The sequence below is a fragment of the Branchiostoma lanceolatum genome, chromosome 3 (assembly GCF_035083965.1).
Source record: "Branchiostoma lanceolatum isolate klBraLanc5 chromosome 3, klBraLanc5.hap2, whole genome shotgun sequence".
In the NCBI taxonomy this organism is placed as follows: domain Eukaryota; kingdom Metazoa; phylum Chordata; class Leptocardii; order Amphioxiformes; family Branchiostomatidae; genus Branchiostoma; species Branchiostoma lanceolatum.
Genome location: NC_089724.1, coordinates 23,652,251 through 23,670,887, shown reverse-complemented (window position 1 = coordinate 23,670,887; position 18,637 = coordinate 23,652,251). Strand labels below are relative to the sequence as shown.

Here is an 18,637-nt window from a genome sequence, read left to right as displayed (position 1 = left end):
TTATGCCTGGAGGTGTCGACCTGTTGCTGGCATGTCATAGATTTCATTCTGTGAAGGTCTTTAGATAAATAGATATATAAATGAAATACGATGCAGTTTTCAAAACGTATCAAGTAGCTTGAGTAGTTTTTGTACAGGATATCTTATTGCCTGGATCTCTAGTCTAACCTTCACCGACGCATTTATTTGCCCATCCTTTTTTCACCTTTTAGTACATCAGAATGAACTGGTCCATCGAGGTATGTGTTCACGTGTGTCTGACGGTTTTGTATACTCACAAGATCCTTTCGAACAGTAGTCTAACAGATCTCTCTGTACTTTGCAAACGCGTGCAACCTACTGCAATTTTGATTACATTGAATGGGGCTAAATTATGGTCATAATCATTGATGATGATGATGATGATGATGAACTTGACCTTTGTTTTCAGATCCTTACTCACCTACCGAATATCATAAGCATCCATCTACAGCTTCTCGAGTCTGTTAACACGCAAACAGACAAGCACAAAAACAGACGGAACCCAGAATATAACCTTCTTGGTGAAGGCAAAAAATGTGATAGAAGATCATGTCTATCACACCGGTACCTGAAGTCCATCTCATACTCGTCGTGTTGGTCCGACAGCACGTCCGTCTCGCTGTAGAACCGGTTCTGCAGCAGGAAGCAGTGGTCGTGTCTCAGCCCGTGGAACACAGGGGACTCCGGGAACAGCGGCTGGGGACTCTGCAGGAGAACATGGTGTTAATTCGTTGATGAAGTTAGTCAGTTTTAGCCAGTGCAAAGCGAAATCCTGTAAGCTGATTGGCTACTTCTTAGAGCGCCCTGACCAATCTAAAGCAGGGAGTAGAGTGCCCTGACCTAACTTCAACTAGAGGCTATAAAAGGAAGTGCGGTACCACTCTCTGTCATTCTGATGAAGACTTTCAAATAAAAGGTCGAAACCGGTAAATCGTTGTGTCTCAGCCGTCATCCTTCTGACGCCCAATCGACTATTCGTTGATGAAGGTTAGACATCCAGGTAATAAGAGACGCCAAAAAACGGTTATTCAAGCAACCGGGTGTAACTTTCACAGCATCCGCTGTCTTTCTTCAGTGACTAGAGCTAGTCTGACTTTTTCAAAATCATAATCAGTTCCTTGAGTAACTGTTTTTTGGCGCATGGTGTTTATTGTTATTTGCAGAGAAAAAGAAATCATTTGGTAAGAGAAGGGGGAAAGAAAATGCAGGGGTATCCAGAAACCTGCCATTCTTAATCAAAACTGAACTGTAATTGCCAAGACAGAGTGATGATGTCTACCAACACAGATGAAGTTTCAAGTGCAGAAACTTGTAAGTTTTTTTTATATAAAAAATAATAAAAATATTAAAAAAGTAAAAGAAAATTAAATTAAAATTACAATTAAAAAAAAATTGTATTAAAAAAGAAATTAAAAAAATTAAAATAAAAAATAAAAAAGTAGAAAAATAAAAATTATAAAAAAAAAACTTAAAAGAAATTTTAAAAAAACTTGTACGTTGACTTGACACTGATTCTCACCTCTTGTCGATGCTTCCTTTTGAAGAAGAACCCGCCGTGTTTGCGGTAGCTGTATATGGCCGCCCAGGAGGCCAGGGCGACCAGCAGCAGGAACATGGGGATGACTCCACTCAGCCAGGCCGGACTCACGGAACCCGCACTCATCGTCGGACTGGTCACCACAACGGTCGTCGTGTCTTCTGTAGACAAAGAGAACAGAGTAAAATATATGGTCTAGCGTAGGACTTAGTCTTGTTATCTTACGTTCGTCAATATGACGCGTCTATAACGAGAGTGTGATCTATAATGACGACTGTTACAGTAAAAGTTTAAAAAGTAAAGATGATTTCGAACCAGTTTAGCTCACTGGATAGTTAACCTTCCACTGGCCGTTACAGGGAGGAAAATCGCTATGTGCAGCATTCACATTGTACCGGAGGAATTCCCCTAGCTATTTTCGACAAGTACAATTAACAGTGGAGCACGGCTTAACGTCCCGTCCTAGGGATTGTAACCCTTTTCAGTAGCGCGCATGTCGCGTGAGCGACAACTGCCGGATTCGAACTCCCAACTTCTTGATCCAGAGGCAGGGTCGCTAACCACTGGACTACGCACGCTACTATGGCGATTACTAAATTTTCATATATTGTTTCACGTTATTTTGCTGCATTTTTTCAATGTCATTTCGATCACTCTCTTTAAAAAACAACTTCTCTTTCAGAATTTCAGAAATTTGGCAAGGGGATGAAAAAAGAAGGTTATGAAAATGTATAAGGTGTATGTTTTGACCACTCAATATAACTGTGCGGTTAGCGACTGATAACATTCGTTGGTAACATTGACATCCTGACCTGATGATGTGTGGATGTAGAGGGTGCTGGTCACACCGGTGCCGCCAGGGGTCCTTCCTGCAATAGAGACCAGGTAGACAGCCCCTGGATACAGGTCGCGGATGGAGAAGTTCGTTTGGCTCTGAAAGCAGAGAAACAACCATGTACTTTGATGAGAAACATCGATACTCAAAACTATGGAAAGTACAGGTACCTCCAATGTATTTCTGTAAAATGTACAGTACGTACATGTAGCGCTTAGACAAGGGTACAGAAGACACAACAAACATTCCCGGAGGTTTAAAGTTCACGGTGAAGAGGACACTATGTCATCACGCCACGCAGCACCACACAGATTTGAGGACGCAGTAAGAGCGCCATGTCCCTACCCCTGGAACTACTTCCTGCGTGGCTTGTGTCGACACTATGGTGCCGTCCATGGCCGGTTGGACCTCCTGACGTATCAACACAACGTAACTCGACATCGGGTTGGCCGGCGAAGTCCTGAAGGGCGGCAGCCAGGAGACGACTGCGGCGTCATCCGTCAGCGACAGCCGGTAGGTCAAGTTCCGCGGGGCTCCAGGAGCTGAGGAGAAAACGAGAACCGACATGACGAAACGCAGCGGTGCCAATAGGGTCGTTCACGATTCCGAGTACGTATGAGCAGCGACATGTATTGTGGGTAATATGTCAAAGGTGAAGGCTCCGAAGACATTCCTTAAATGTCCTTAAATGTACATTTACAGCTGCTTTAGAAACGAGAAGAAGTTGAACCTGTACATGCTAGTTAGTATACAATAGTCATTGTAGATATATTGTAAGATATCCTTAAGTATGATATTCTTGTTTAACTGCATGTAAATGTACTTGGATTTTTGTAGTATTCCATTACTTATAAAAATAGCTGCAGTGTAAAAAAAAACACCAACGTGCATTATCTCGCGCATACTAACAGACAACATGCCAAACTACATACAAATGCAGCAAAGGGATCGTAATTTATAGCTGCGAATGTACGGAAATGACCGACCACAATACACCTGTCGTAGGTCACTGACCTCCTTCATGGAGTAATAACATTCAGAAAAACATGCCGGATGTTCCTACCACAGACGCTGAAGTTGTATGATGAGGCGGGCAGGCAGTGCGGTGTTTGGAACCACATTCTCGCTGGACTGCTCTCGGTCACACCCTCATAGAATTTGGTACGCATCTGAGGTAGAACAAACAGACTGGTGAAAAGGGTGAACGGTAATCGTAGTCCCCTAGTCTTTTTCAGGCCGTTAGGGCTACGGGCTGTTTTTTATCCACTATGTCTAGGGCAGGGTATACCGGTACTAGAAGGCGAAACCCAACCCTTTCTTTCCATCACCTTCCATCCCGACGCCACATACAAGATGATTGGCATGATGTTCTTTGTGGTGATTATTGCAGATTGTGCTCAGACTTGAGAACGTTCTGAATGGGAGTTTCAAGTTCCAGTGCAGCATCGAAGGATTGTCATTTAGCTTGGGTAAACATACACACACTTATCCCAAAACATGTACTATGTTAGTTGCAAATGCCACAAATTTGAATAGTACTCCTTGGTTCTCCTTGGTCGGGATTTTCCATTGCATACACGAATTCCCTGCCTAGCTGGATGGAATAGTATAGCTCCGTGTGGCGTACTTACCAGTACGGTGTAATTGCTGTCAAATGTTAGGTTGTGGAACGTGTATCTTGTCTCCAATGGCTGCGTAAATAGAAAAGAAATTGAAAACTCAGTCGGGGATGACAGTGACATGCAAAAGCTCGTGCATATGGACAAAATATACAGAATACTACTCGTTGTATTCGTGAACAGTTTCATCAGGCTGGAAAGTCATTGGATAAGAAAGTTCGCAACCAGGTGTTTTGTTCAAGACCGACGTTTCGGTGACCGTTTGTCATCTTCCACATGGTAATTCTGACTGGTTCTGTTGCGCACCGCAGCATGGCGTCGCTGCCTACAGAAGCGGTTCCAAACGCAAAGTATTTATACATAAAAAATTATTTACATCAGTTCAGTTCATCCTCTGTGAGGTGACACAAATGTCTTCGAATGTGTCCCTGTCGAGCATGACAGAACGGAGTTCTTCATCTTACCTTAAGGCCAACATCCACTTCAATTACCTTCTTAAGTGCCAATGACGGGCGACCACGCCTACGCTTACATAGATACGAGGGGTGATCAATAAGTCCTCGGCCTCACCCAAAAATAAGGTGCACAACTCAAATTTTGGAGCATAATTATGTAGTATGACATCTTTTAGCAATATCCACCAAATTTCAAATCATTGTGATCATTACTTTACAGACGACACCCAGTAACATTAGGCGAGGTAGAAGGATAAAAACATGGACAATTGAGCTTTGACTTGAGGTGTGCGGGCCGACTTGTTCTTCTGAAAGTCAGATACCCACTTCTTTTTAGTTGAAATAAGAAGGGATATCTTTATCAAAAATTTTGACAATGTCTTCGAAGATTTAATGCCTATTCATGGCATGAAGAACTCGACCCACACAGCTCTGACCACCCTTGTTTTTCTCGTCACTTACCTAATAGTTTTCAAATGGACGTCGACTTAAAAGTATTAGCCACAATGACTTGAAGTTTGGTGGATATTGCTAAAATATGTCACACTACATAGTTATGTCCCGAAATTCGAGTTGTGGGCCTTATTTCTAGGTGAGGCCGAGGACTTATTGATCACCCCTCGTAGGTAGTTCATGCGGTGTTTACAATACGGTTTACAAGGTGTATTCCGTATCACACGTGGTACAAGGGACCAATCGCTGTCCACTGAAAATGGGTGAGAGATATCCAAGGAGAGAGGAAAGTGCTTGGCAGAACTGCGGAAGATGAACTCGAGCAAACCTACCTTAATGATCGGTATGCGTGTGTCTGCTATACTCGTGTCTGTCAGAAGGTGTAGATTGTATATACACGGCAGTTCTGGTGGGGAACAAGGTAGAAGGTAAAAATATAACAATCTGTTGATGTGATGTGAAACGTAAGTGATGTTCGATAGTGGACATGAGAAGACAAAACAGTATGCCAAATCAAAGAACATGTAAGATCATGACTAGTTAGAATACAAATATACTACTTTCTATTGTTTTCTAGCTTATGTTATCATATAATATTTCCTTACCACCACCCCACCAAATTGCTTTTTAGACCAACTACTGTCTTTACGCGACCAATAAAACAGCACAAGTATGTCGATTAAGGTTAGACATTCAAGTAATGAAATATTCAACACAAAGGTACTTAAGCCAATTTTTGCAAATGGTCAGACGTTTAAGACAGCACCCGCTGTCTTTTGTGAGTCACTGTGGATTAACAGCAATCGTTGACGAAATAAAGTGGATAATTAATATGATGGTGGATGCTGTCTGAAACGTCTGACCGTTATATATAACTTATCTAGTTGCTTGCGTTTGAGGTCGTGTGGCGCAACGGCAGAGCGATCGGCTCAGAACCAAATGGTCCCGGGTTCGAATCCTGTCATGTCACCGAACTTGTGCCCTTGGGAAAGGCACTTTACACGACTTTCCACACTCCACCAATGTGTAAATGGGTACCTGACTTCGGTTGGGGAAGGTCGTATAGAGGTAACCTGGTGGCGCCGAATGGCAGCCGCCCAGACCCTTGCAACAGTTCCACAAAATGCAAGTGTTAATGAAATATGTATATGTTGTGTATTATATGAAACATGTAAACCCCGCGTCAATTCAGCACTAGAAAGGCTGTCATTGCAGGAATTTCTGACCAATAAAAAAAAACGTTATTCTTTTATTGAGCAACACATTAAGTATGATTTAGTTGTAATCCTCACCTTTCGGGGGAGTCCACGCGATAGTGACGCTGACGTTCCCACTCTTAAAGCGTTTCCTCTCCACTCTTAGATCAAATGGAGGACTGGGCGTTTCACTAACTGAAAGTTAAGTCGAAAAAAGTTTATCTGTGAGGGCAATTGACAATGTAAAGATTTTACATCCTATTTCCGTACACAAAGTAGAGCGCTTACCAATTATAACAAGCTTTTGACCAGTTCTCTGATCCTTCTCAAGTTGAAATGACCCAAAGCCTATGTCAAGTAACCTAGTGTGAAAGAGGCTATCTACAGGATATCGGAGATTCTTTTTACACAGCCAGGTAATCTCACCTGCTAACTTTTCGGCGTCTATCAGACACCTTCTTCAGAGCTTCTGACTGGAGTACTGCTTCTCACCGCTATAAGTAGCCGATGTAGTTGGCGCTTTTGCGGTGAGAACACTGTCCCAAACGTGTAAGGCCATCTACATTATCAGGGCCCATCGACCATCCCTCAACCAAGACTTTCTATATTCAACAATCTCTGAACAGATTAAGACTTTGAATAGTTGATGTAGGAATGTGTAGCAAACATTGCACGTCTTTGTTGTATACTTGTGCTAGTACAATGTATATCTGCACATCATGATGTTGAAAATACTATTGCCCTCATGCACTCCACGTGTACAGTGTTGGCTGTATTTGTCAAAAAAGAATAAGAAAATCCTACCTGCCGTCACTCGAAACACACAATTTTTATCTTAGGCCTAACAGAACATACTCGACTAGATTATCCAGCTCCCACAGTTTCAAACTACCTAAACAGTCAAAAGCGAACCTTTCTCTACCGAGCCATCAATCTTTGGAATACATTACCATCTAACATCAAATCATTGACAGTCCCATATCACTTTAAGAAGGCCATCTACCAGTTTATCACCGATTATTCGTAAGTTATGTTAGCAATCTGTATATGTTATGATTATGTTTATATGTCCTTTTAATCTTGCACTGTATATATGTCTGTGTTTGTATACTTTCTTTGTGTGTTGAACCCTGGAATATTAGTCGTAATTCGACTAAAGGGTATCTCAATAAACCAATAAACCAACATACCTGACGGGGTGTTGATCCATTCTCCAACAGCCGGGTCTCCAGTCTTCCCATCAGGCAGCACTGTGGTCACTTGGAACTGGTACTTGGAATCTGGGGTGAGTTTATTCACTTGCACCGTGTTGTCCATGGTCTGGTGAGAAATACAATTCCAAAATGAATGGATGGATGGATGGATGGATGAATAGATGGATGGATGGATGGATGGATTGATGGATTGATGGTTGGATGGTTGGATGGTTGGATGGATGGATGGATGGATGGTTAGATGGATAGATGGATGGATGGATGGATGGATGGATGGATGGATGGATGGATGGATTGATGGTTGGATGGTTGGATGGATGGATGGATGGTTAGATGGATAGATGGATGGATGGATGGATGGATGAATAGATGGATGGATGGATGGATGGACGGATGGATGGATGGATGGATGGACGAATGGATAGATAGATGGATGGATGGATTTTTTTCTATACATGATTTTGTGGATGTATTGAACATTGCCGTTGGCCTGTAATGCTGTAGTACCTGAATATACTTATAGGGAGCCCCAAACCGCTATGTCTCCTTTGAGCCTCAATAACTACCCACATGCCAAACCTGCTAATACAACACATGTACACAGCCAAAAACAGCATCCCCATCGGAGGTAATATAATAAAGAAAATTGAATATGAAGAAACCGTACCATTCCCACGACGTCCCATGCGGATATTTCCTTCTCGAATTCGTACCGCTGTTGTACTACGTAGTGTACGGATCTTGTTGTGGTGACCGGCAGGTCCCGTATGACAGATAGAGTCCACTTGAGGACGATGTAGCCTCTATATACATAGTCGTCCCACATCTCTATGCCCTTACAGATCAGACGGGGGGCGGACAGGCGAGATGGTACCGACGACATGGCTACCCCACCTGAAAAACAGTATCAGGAAAGATCCGTTAATGGTTTCATCACGTTGGTAATTCACTGAATAAAAAAAGACTCTATTTACACAACCAAGTGATTTTATTCAACCGACGTTTTGGGGACCGCCTATCACCTTCCTCAGGGCAATTCTGACTGGTTCACTTGCAGCTAAGGTGTCGCTGCTTATAGATGAGGTCCCAAAGGTATTTACATGTATACAGGGCTGGTACCGCCAAAGAATCTGTCAATTTTGTACGGAAAAAGTATGTTGTACTATGTATGTTAATGTAAGAAATGCCTTATTTAGTTATAAAGAAAGTAAAAGCCTCCCTTTAAAATTAGATGTATTTATTATAAGCACGGGAAATGGGTGTTCCCCACGTGTAAACCAATTACAGCCATGGGATCTCATTTTCACCATTACCAAGAACTGAGAAGAAGTCAATTCCACAAGCTGGACTACGACACTCGTACAGTGTGTATGTTTGTAAACGTGTCTATGTTGTGACATGTACAGTAAGGGGTTCGTTTAGTAATGGACACGTTGCACAACCCGATCATTAAGTAATAGTCTTTGCAGGGCTGCATGCACTCCTCGTCCTTGGCGTGAATTTATCTTTGCTATTCCAAGGCTGCAAGATAACAGGATATTTGTGACCAAAATGTTTCATTTAATATCCAATAGGAAAACCAGTTTGACAGTGAAATACTTTGCCCTTCGCTATTTGTTATGTGGCGTACATTCAACAACATTGGCTGTTGAATGCATCTGGAATACCCCCGACTTCCGTATGCCTACGTAACGTTACATGTAGAACCTGTCTTCCTGAATGCCTTCTAAATAAAAATGAAATTTGTTGAAGACACTATTCAAAGACTCATCGATGAAGGTTAGACTGCTAGATGATACGATACACGATACAAACGTTACTCCCCAATTTACAAAACTTATCCAGTTGCTTGAGTCGTTTTTGCATCGTGTATTCAGAGAATCATATATTTGTGAACCATGCAATAGATTTCTTTATAGTTTAAGCCTCGGTGTTGCAATTGTCCCGCATAACCTTCGAGATGTCTATTTCGAGCCTGATTTATTCATCTCTATTCTGCGACGCAGCTTGATGTCTTTCACTGGGAGTTCCGTTTCACTCGCATTGATGTATTCTCCAGTGGAATCATCTCCCATGTAGTGAAAGTAATAGCGCTTGAAAAGCGGCTTAGCAATTACACATACCTGACAAGCTTAAGGTATGAGATGCTATATATTGCCCGGTGATAGGAAAATTTTACCGGAGGTCCAAGATATTACATACCTTAGGCACTGCGCCTAATGTCTTTGTAAGCTTAAGGTATTACATCTGCTGACTGGGTTGTGAAACAAAATCGTTAGGTCGGAAGTGTAGGCGATTTCTGCCTCCATAGAAAATGGAGGTATTATTTTGGGTGTGTCTGTCTGTGTGTTTGTCTTGGTGCGTGTCCGCAGTTATTTGAGCGAGTGGCAGGTTAACATTGAGGTGGCCAGGGTTCAAGAGTGGGGCATGCAACGAGCCATGGCTCCACCCACACAGTGATTTCGGGTCTCCAGCGTTACTCAGGCAAATGTCAGGGATGTCCCTGTGGTAGCAGTCTCGCAGCTGAGCTCCCGGTTCCAATTAGAGACTCAAGTTCAAGTCAGGACATCTCGGTTGGGACTGCACCGTCTTTCGGATCGGAGGACGTAAAAGGGTCCGGGTTCGAGAAGGTGCCTCGAGCACGTTGAAGGGGAAGGGCTAGAAACCCCTCTCTGTAAAAATATACTCTGCTACTGAAACCAGCTGCTCTATGTTCCACTTGAAACTAACGAACGGACGAACGTATTAGGGTTACTCACTTAAATCTTGTCACAACAATGTTCAGCCAATTTGCCACACCCCGGTGATTTCACACAGCGTCATACTTAGCATAGCTTGTTTCACTGGGAGCAATTTTCCTGCAAGTATATTTCCTCCCGTAGCTAATGATCAAGATTGAAAGGATGTGAACGCCAGATAATCTGAATTAATAAAAGCCGATATATCAAGCAAAAGAAGCAGTTTCCTATACACATATAGTCTTCAGTCGGACGGAGTTACTAACATTAGAACGTTTTCCCCCAAAGATGATTTGCCAGAAGGGTAATGATGAATAATGGCTCGATAATTGACTCCCTACATTGGTATTCCCGTTTGATCATCCATCTCTGTCTTTATGTAATGAGTAGTTGATAATGTAAAAGGTTGCGGTGTATACTGTATGATACAAATCATTACCTGAAGACAGGGGGAAAATACGCGGCAAAAATTAGATTTACAAAGCGCCAGTAACCAGCAACCAAACAGTGTCAGTGGAGCATCAAGCTTCGTGTTATAATACTGGAATTGTGTCTGCTCGGTCGTGTATGTTTTGTTTGTCGGTTGCATCTTTTTTGAAGTTTAGTTCAGAGTTAGGAACGGTTGTCCTACTGTCACATTCAGGCTTCATTCTTGATGTCATGAGATCTACGGAAAAAAGGCCAACACTCTAAGACACTGATGCAAGAAAATCGAAGACCTTATTCCTCCGTGAAATGTTAAGTGTTGTTCTGTGTGAATTTCTTAATACCACAGCCCTAGTAATCACAGACGTATTGATCCTCCTCTTCCCTTCTTCCCTTAATCAATCCCAGCTATCACCTCCCTATAGAGGACAATTCGTTGTGACCAGCTGCTCGCGCTCATGGACTATACCACACTACTTTCAGGAGGGGGGTGTCGGCTTGTAATGCTGCAGCACTCGAAAATACTGCTAGGAGGCCCAAAGTCGCCAGTCCTCGGTACCTGTACTCACATACCAAAATCCATACCATTCCATCAAAAGGATCTTGATTTGAATAATTGTAACTTAAAACAGTACCCTCGTCGGAGGTGATAATAAAGAATCGTAACAGAAGAATTATGCGTACTGCAAACCCAAAGTACAAACCTCCCTTTGTCTTTTAGAGACAGATGCTTTACCGTACACTGAAGAATCATCATGGGGTTTTGTGATAAATGATGTCTGGTGAAAAACATGGCATATCATGAGTTTCAATTATTCGTCGGGCGCTCACATTGACATACATGGCGTCTTTGGCGCATAATTGCGACAAGAAGCTTGCCTAACACAACTTAAGGTACCGAAACATCATGTTCATGGACACAGCAAAAACGTTATTATCAGGATCCTTTTACCACTTTTTCGCGATTTGTAACTTCATCATTTGTGTACCACTGCTAAAGAAAAACAGGATTTTTTTCAAAGTAAATACACATCACATGGTCATAAGCTGCATGCTTCACGGATCAACCTGCGCATGCCCGGTGAGATGTAATGTGTATACGTTATGTTAAAGGAGATGGCCCCTGATTTGTGAACAGTTGTTGTCTATACCATGCTTTGTATATTTGAGCAGACGTGTTTTGTTTACAAATGTCTAAAGGGTCTTAACTTTGACATATTACCCACAATGCATCAAACAGCGCATGCCCAGTTTAATCCGTGGACATGCTCACTATCTCCGCCACCAGTGTCAGCAGCGCAGCTGCGGGGCTTGAGTGAGATTCGTCACGGTATTTTGTGTACTCCCGAAAAAGAATGTGCTTCTTTATCACAGTTTTTTTCTTTGCACTTCGGTGTCCATACCTTGGTGTGGCTGGATTCACCAAAACTCCATAAGGCAAAACTGCTTTACTGGAGATTATCGTGGTCTTATAACTACTGGGCTGACATCGATCAGAGTTAGGGCTGGCCATAGGAGGACATGTTGGAATACACTTAAATGATGCTTCATAAAAGTACCAACACGAATTACAGTCTTTAAAAAAACCTTCTCCATCTGAAATGTATTACCTGACAACCATGCAAAGAAAACAGCCGGGGGTAATGATCAGCTCAAACGACGAGCACAGCTGACTCGACTAATTTTCTCCTGTATCCATCCGCAGGACCCAATTACACACATCTTTCCTTACGTCAACTAAACTGGCCGGTGAACTGAACGAATTTTGACCAAAATGGGAAAGCTTAGACCCTACCTGCTCTTCCTAACATAAAAAGTCTCCAGATTATTCCAAAAGTTTCAATGAAAAGAAGGATTTTCAAGGATTTCAAGATGGCACTACAATCGTCCACCGCGCAACGCAACCCTGGCGTCTGCCCTACTACCATGTATCCTGAATACGTAAGGTAACGTTATGGTTCCAGTCCATGAACGTCCAAAGATACTATGTTGTTCAACAAATCACAAGGGATGGGAAAGAAGTCCTGGCACAACCTTCACAAAGTTGTAGAGTACAAAATAGGATACAAGAAACAAATTTGCGACATGAAAATATCTACTCTATCATAACCCTGTTTTGTTTGCTCTCTCGTTAAGCACTGATTTGCTATGCACAGGGCGTTCACAATGTGTCAGACTGTCAGTGAACAGTGATCAATTTTACACTCCAAATCCTTTTACTGCGAAAGTAAGATTTATAGGAAGATGAGTTCCCGTTACAAGAGATACGTGTTAAAAGCGGGACCCAGGGCTTTTACAGGGAATAATGTATTATACCGTAGTCACGACGCCGGCGTAGACCTTACACAGTGAAGAATACCGTGCCGTATTTCATTTGTGAAACTCAGAATTGAAAGCAATATTGGACGACTAAAAATATCAGTGCGATAAAGGAAAATAAATTTAATACATCTCACACTGGGCTATGGACGGCCCATGAAAGGGGAACAGTTTCCATTTAGATAGGGCTGATTCTATGAAATGATAAAGAGGAAATCTCAGAAAAAAACTTAAAATGAATTCCCCTCCGGGCGAACAAACTGCTAATAAACAAGACCGTCTTCTATTCATTGTGATAAAATCGTGACGTTAATTTCTTACGCAGGGAATGTACATGGGGGAAGGTACTAGTATCAGTTCACACACAACTTTTATCAAACATTGTTTTCTATTCTTATAAAAAAACATGGTCATCCTCAACTCCAATAAAACGATAATTTGCACGAAACTAAGTATTTGAGCCCGTGATTCAAAGCTGTAATAATCTTAGAGTTGGTGCCAGAAGGTGAGATTTGTAATGTACACTACATCACAACCGTGTATCAGCGTCTTTCGAGTTTCTCCGAAGCTCGCTGAACTTTATAATCGGTAAAAGTACAGCAAGATGAATTGGGGGACTCAAATGGATCAAACTCTTTCGAACAAGTCGTAAAGTGCATCACTTGTTTGAGAGGCATGAAGTGAATCAATATCATTTCGACAGAGATGAGTTTCTTTTGAAAGCAGTGCGGACACACACATACACACACCATACACACGTAAACATTCGTCAACGTAAATTAACATCATTTCAACAGAGATAAATTTCTTTTGAAAGCAGTGCAGACACACACATTACACCCTACACACGCATAAACACACACACATAAACATACACAGGCATAAACACACACACATACACATACACACGCATAAACACATACACATAAACGCACATTGACACAAACACATATTATCAAGCACAGTCACATACATACATACATGCACACACACACACACACACACACACATACATACACACACACACACACACACACATACATACATACACACACACACACACATACATACATACAAACACACATATCTATCAATGTCGACATGCAGGCGGCTTAGCATCCACATTCTTGTTCGAACACCAAACACCTCAAATATCGATTTATTTTATTTTATTTTGCTGCCTGAATCCGTGATGTGGTAGATTATCGCAGCTCTGGTGACCTTCTCCGTGTCACCTTGACTGAGAAACTAGAACGGATTTAATAATGAATGACATACTTTACCTTACATCAATGCCCTATCCGGCTAAGTAAGGCATACACATATAAAAGACTTCGGTGATGACAACCCTGGCAATGTTCTAATGCACAAACCACCCTTCTAACGAAACGTTGCATGTTGCAGCCTGATAAAGAGAAATTGCCTTGAGTAATTGCAAAAAGAACGTAGGTCGGCATAGACTGAGGGCTCGGGGCGCTGTGAAGGTATCAATTCGTGGTGAGCAGGAGGCTTTGGAACGATCCAAAAGGGCATTTTCTTCTGGAATGTCGACCTAATGTTTCATCCGAATGTACGCTAGGCAAGGTGATAGACCTATTATCGCTCGGGTCATTGTTGCTAAGCACTGGAAGGTCACATTGAATATTCCTGTACTGGGCAAGGGGCTGTAAACAATGGGGTTGTGAATTTTTAGGAGCTGGGTACTCAAAAAAGATGAAGTCGTTTAAAACGCCGAAATTATCCATTTTGTGGGTGTCGCCAGTGGGACAATGGCTACGTGCGTAGAGTATTCGCCTTGGCATGTATTGGGTAGATGGTGAGTTTGATCCCCGGCCGAGTCATACCAAAGACTTTAAAATTATGATGCACACTGTATTCTCTGCTTAGCATTGAGCATTCGGTAAAACATTCAGCATTTGGTAGGTGAACACACACACACTCTACTACCAGTGGACTAGCCCCCTGCTGTAGTGATTGCACAAAGCTGTGTGGCCCAAGGGCTATTTAGACGGTGATGGGCGCCGCCCTATGCACTATTTGGTGCAGTAGAAGTTCTCATGGAGACATTATCATGTCCTTTACTCATCTCCATTTGCTTTCTCCCTGCATCACCGATAGTGTAATTTAGGGACGCCGCTTTATAGGAGCAGCCTGATGTATAGTGCGATGAAAAGCCGTTAGGAAGAACCATTAATACTCCTAAAACATCACGCGGCTTGTATATGTATCCCGCTTTCAGTCGGTAAATCTGCAACTCTCGAATCCCAAAGCCGCTACAAGTTTCGGACCATTTTTCACAGTTTGTCGTAACGACAAACAGGCGTATATTTGTCTAGAGTACAAATCGGCCTCTGCATGCGCAGTTCCACCAGAGGGGCCCAAACCTACTCCACTTACTCTCTGTCTCGAGAGCTATCCATCGCTCAAAAATCCTGACCATATCATGCAGAACAGTAGAAAGCCGCTATTATCAAACGTGACATTATCATAAAGATCCATCCACATCTTCTCGAGTTGTGCAGTTCACAGACACACACACAGACAGACTGTTCACAGCCCTGAAAACATTGCCCTGTTAACTGAGATGTTTATGACCGAATCGGCAAATACATTTACACCTCTCCTGCTACCATGGGTGCCAGACTATAGCCGGGCCTAGCAGAGAATCTGTTCGGCAGCCAAGGCTGTTCTTTCCGCCGACCTAGATTAGCATTCCCGGGGAGTTGTCGAGCTAAGATTGGTTAGCCGGTCCAGCCAGGTCTGGCGGTGGCATTTCTCTTGGCTGTCAACAACTCTCACAGTATCTAGACCATTCTTAAACGAGTTTTACTGTAATTTCCAACACAAAAATTGGACTTACCCAAATGTTCGACCGTACGACATCGGTCTTTGTCAAGGAGTGATGTCGTACGGTCGAAAATTTGGGTAAGTCCAATTTTTGTGTTGGAAATAACAGTAAAACTCGTTTAAGAATGATTTCTACCAACACAGATGAACTTTCAAGCTAAGTATCTAGACCGGCTAACTACTCTTTACGAGACGTACTGCACATGCCTTAGCTGCCGCGGCAGAGTTTCTACCGGGCCCGGCTAGAGTCTAGCACCCAGGGTACTGTGCTGCACAAGCCCGTAGATAAACCATGTGTCAGACTAGATATAAGAGACAACAATTTAACCGCCAGAGCAAACAGCTGTCATTGAAGTCTGTCTAAAACACTCCTAAGCACGGTAGTTATTAAAGGGAAACAACAACAAAAAGGCTTTTAAAGTAAAAGCAAGTCATTAGTGGAGAGGCACATTAGGCGTGTCCTCGTCATCTTGATCAGAGAGGAAGGCAGATGAGCTGCTGAAGGACTCGCTAACACTTGCAATCGGACAGCTGATGGACAGCAAATGAAAAGCCTTTTAACGTTATGTGCCGGCTGGGTACTTTGTGTAAACTTGACGCCAATGTCTCTTCATACTTGTGACTTGCCGTAACGTTGCCGTCTCTTTCTTTTTGTCATATTCGCCACGAACGTTTCAATATTAAAGGGTACATAGCTAACATTGTACAAATGCATTTAAGTTCGCGTGGTTTTTATCTCGCGCTAAAGCCCCCCTCTCACTTGACCCGTGGTACGCTGGCGGCGTCGCTGCGACCGATCGAATTGACAAAGCACTCAACGAATTTCATAGACGAGAAACGAATCTTTTTAAGCTTTGTGTGTTTTGTTGTCTTTTTGGTCATACTTATACGTTTTTAATGATATTCCCATTAAATAGTCAAGGGTAACACAAATCCAGTTTAGGACGCAGCGACGCCGGCAGCGTGCCGTGGGTCCAGTGAGAGGGGGGCTTTAGGCGAAAATGGAGCGTTTGCGGTGGGTTTGAGATTGCGGCAGCGCTATAGTAACATACTGCTACAGCATCGGACAAAAATGTTCGCGGTGGTTTTAAGTTCGCGTCGAAACGGTCGCCGCGAAAACCGCGAACATTAAATAACCGCGAACACTTCTTCATTTACAGTATTGCTTTGATGTTTGTCAGTATTTATTTGTTTGTTTGTTTGTCTTTTAATGAAAAGTATCACGCTAAAACTACGGATGGATGTTCACGACTTCACGCCTTTCTTAAAGTCAACTGATCTTAGGAAGCCGTAAAAGATTTGGGGGCTACTTACAAATTCCATATGGCAGGACGTAAGTCAGAAATGGTGTAAAAGGATACTTGCAGAATTGGCAGTCTGATCTGGTTCGGGTCCAATATTGTTGTGGTAGGCACGACTGTGCCTATTTTACCAGCATTTTGTGCTGCTCTATGGACAGAATCATCAGTTATATCAATATATCGTCTTGCGGTTTTGTTTCTGCGCGCAGTCGTTACAGCATCCGTTCTAAGTGAACCAACTTGTCAAGTTTGTGAATAGTAATGCACAAGTTGAACATTTGCCTTCCATCTTTTTCTGTAGGGCTTGTGTAAAGAATTTTATTTACATTTGAGTCCCAATAGCAGGTACATTGATGTCGAGCTACAAGGTGATCTCAACTTGCACAACACAAGTTTATGCAAGTCTGGAACCTTTACTGCCCTTCGTTGGAATACTCAACTCCCTGGCGGCTTTTCTCTAGATCTTTGCCTTTTAATTGGTTTGCATCTTTGTGGACCGTATACAATGGTAACGGCGGTTACACAAGGTACGTTAATGCCGCATTGCCTTTAAACGGCGCAGGGGTCGCGCTTGTCGACCTCACGGCGGTTTCCACGCATGGCCAAATGTTTCACTAAGTACTCTTTGTGGAGTCAAATGGAAAGACTTTAGATCGCAAAAGTAGTTACCCTGTCGAGGGTCGATGCAAAATTAACCGTACATTCAACTTCGCGGTTACCAATTACGAAACTAGATGTAACGTAGAGCTTGCCGTAGAGAATATGCTCGTTCGACTGTGATATTCCAAATATAACGTCGTTACGAACCGAAGCCTTTGCATATCAAAAGCACGGATTGTGCAAGTTGCAGAGTGACTTTAACAAGGCACTTGGTAGAAAGACCACGAATTTACGGTCGTTCCGAGAGTTAATCGCCAGACGATTGCTTGCGGTCACGAAGGGTTCTGGATTCGTGACAGCTCTGTTAGGCATGGTGGGTTTTATGCATAGGAAGGCTAATAAGGGGCAGAACACGTCGATGTAGACTACTAGGAACTAACGTCAAAGTTTGCTTGAAGCCCCGGGTACACATAGACGAACATGGCTCCCATACCGCTGGCCAACCAACGGTTCAAAACTTAGTATGACCGTGCTTATATATTGATTGTTAATTGCTTATATTGCTTGTTTATATTGGGCTACCCAAATGCTGTTACTTATTGTCATTGCATTTGTCTACATCAGCTATAATTCTTACTTTCACTGAGGTGATGTTTGATATAAGCTTCTGCTAGAGTGCATCACCTCTGTGTCTTGTGTATTCTTCAGTTCATTAATGATAAAGAATTTAAAAAAAAAACAAGGTTGGCGGTAGGCCGGGAGCAGTCTGGTCGGTTCTAGGTTAAGAGTCAAATTTGACTCCTAAACATACCCTGACCATTACGGACTTGCTCCCAATTAACCACCAGCCAAACCATTCCGGACCTTTCTTTCTTCCTTTCTTTGGACCTTCCGTCCACAACCGAATTCACACACCGGTTTTGCACATTGCGTAAGACCGGACTGTAAGCCTTGATCTACTCACACCGGGAAGGAATCTTTTTTGATAAGTGTGTTGGGTTCTTTAACAAGGTCGGGGTGTGGCACTCCTCAAACACGGGGCCTCATGCTTTACATCCTCCTATCAAAGAGGACGT

At 42.7% G+C, this 18,637-nt stretch overlaps 1 protein-coding gene across 2 annotated transcripts in view; it reads right to left on the bottom strand.

Annotated features, from left to right (window-relative positions):
* LOC136431128 (uncharacterized) overlaps window positions 1-18,637 on the bottom strand; it is a 69,351-nt gene that overhangs the window by 10,413 nt on the left and 40,301 nt on the right. For both annotated transcript variants that reach the window (XM_066422382.1, XM_066422383.1), the window contains exons 5-14: window positions 7,998-8,224; window positions 7,307-7,436; window positions 6,213-6,311; window positions 5,253-5,326; window positions 4,025-4,084; window positions 3,457-3,562; window positions 2,739-2,935; window positions 2,371-2,491; window positions 1,541-1,719; window positions 590-726 (exon numbers count right to left, since the gene is read on the bottom strand). In XM_066422382.1, the coding sequence (XP_066278479.1) occupies window positions 590-726; window positions 1,541-1,719; window positions 2,371-2,491; window positions 2,739-2,935; window positions 3,457-3,562; window positions 4,025-4,084; window positions 5,253-5,326; window positions 6,213-6,311; window positions 7,307-7,436; window positions 7,998-8,224 (1,330 nt within the window). The remainder of the gene's footprint in view (window positions 1-589; window positions 727-1,540; window positions 1,720-2,370; window positions 2,492-2,738; window positions 2,936-3,456; window positions 3,563-4,024; window positions 4,085-5,252; window positions 5,327-6,212; window positions 6,312-7,306; window positions 7,437-7,997; window positions 8,225-18,637) is intronic.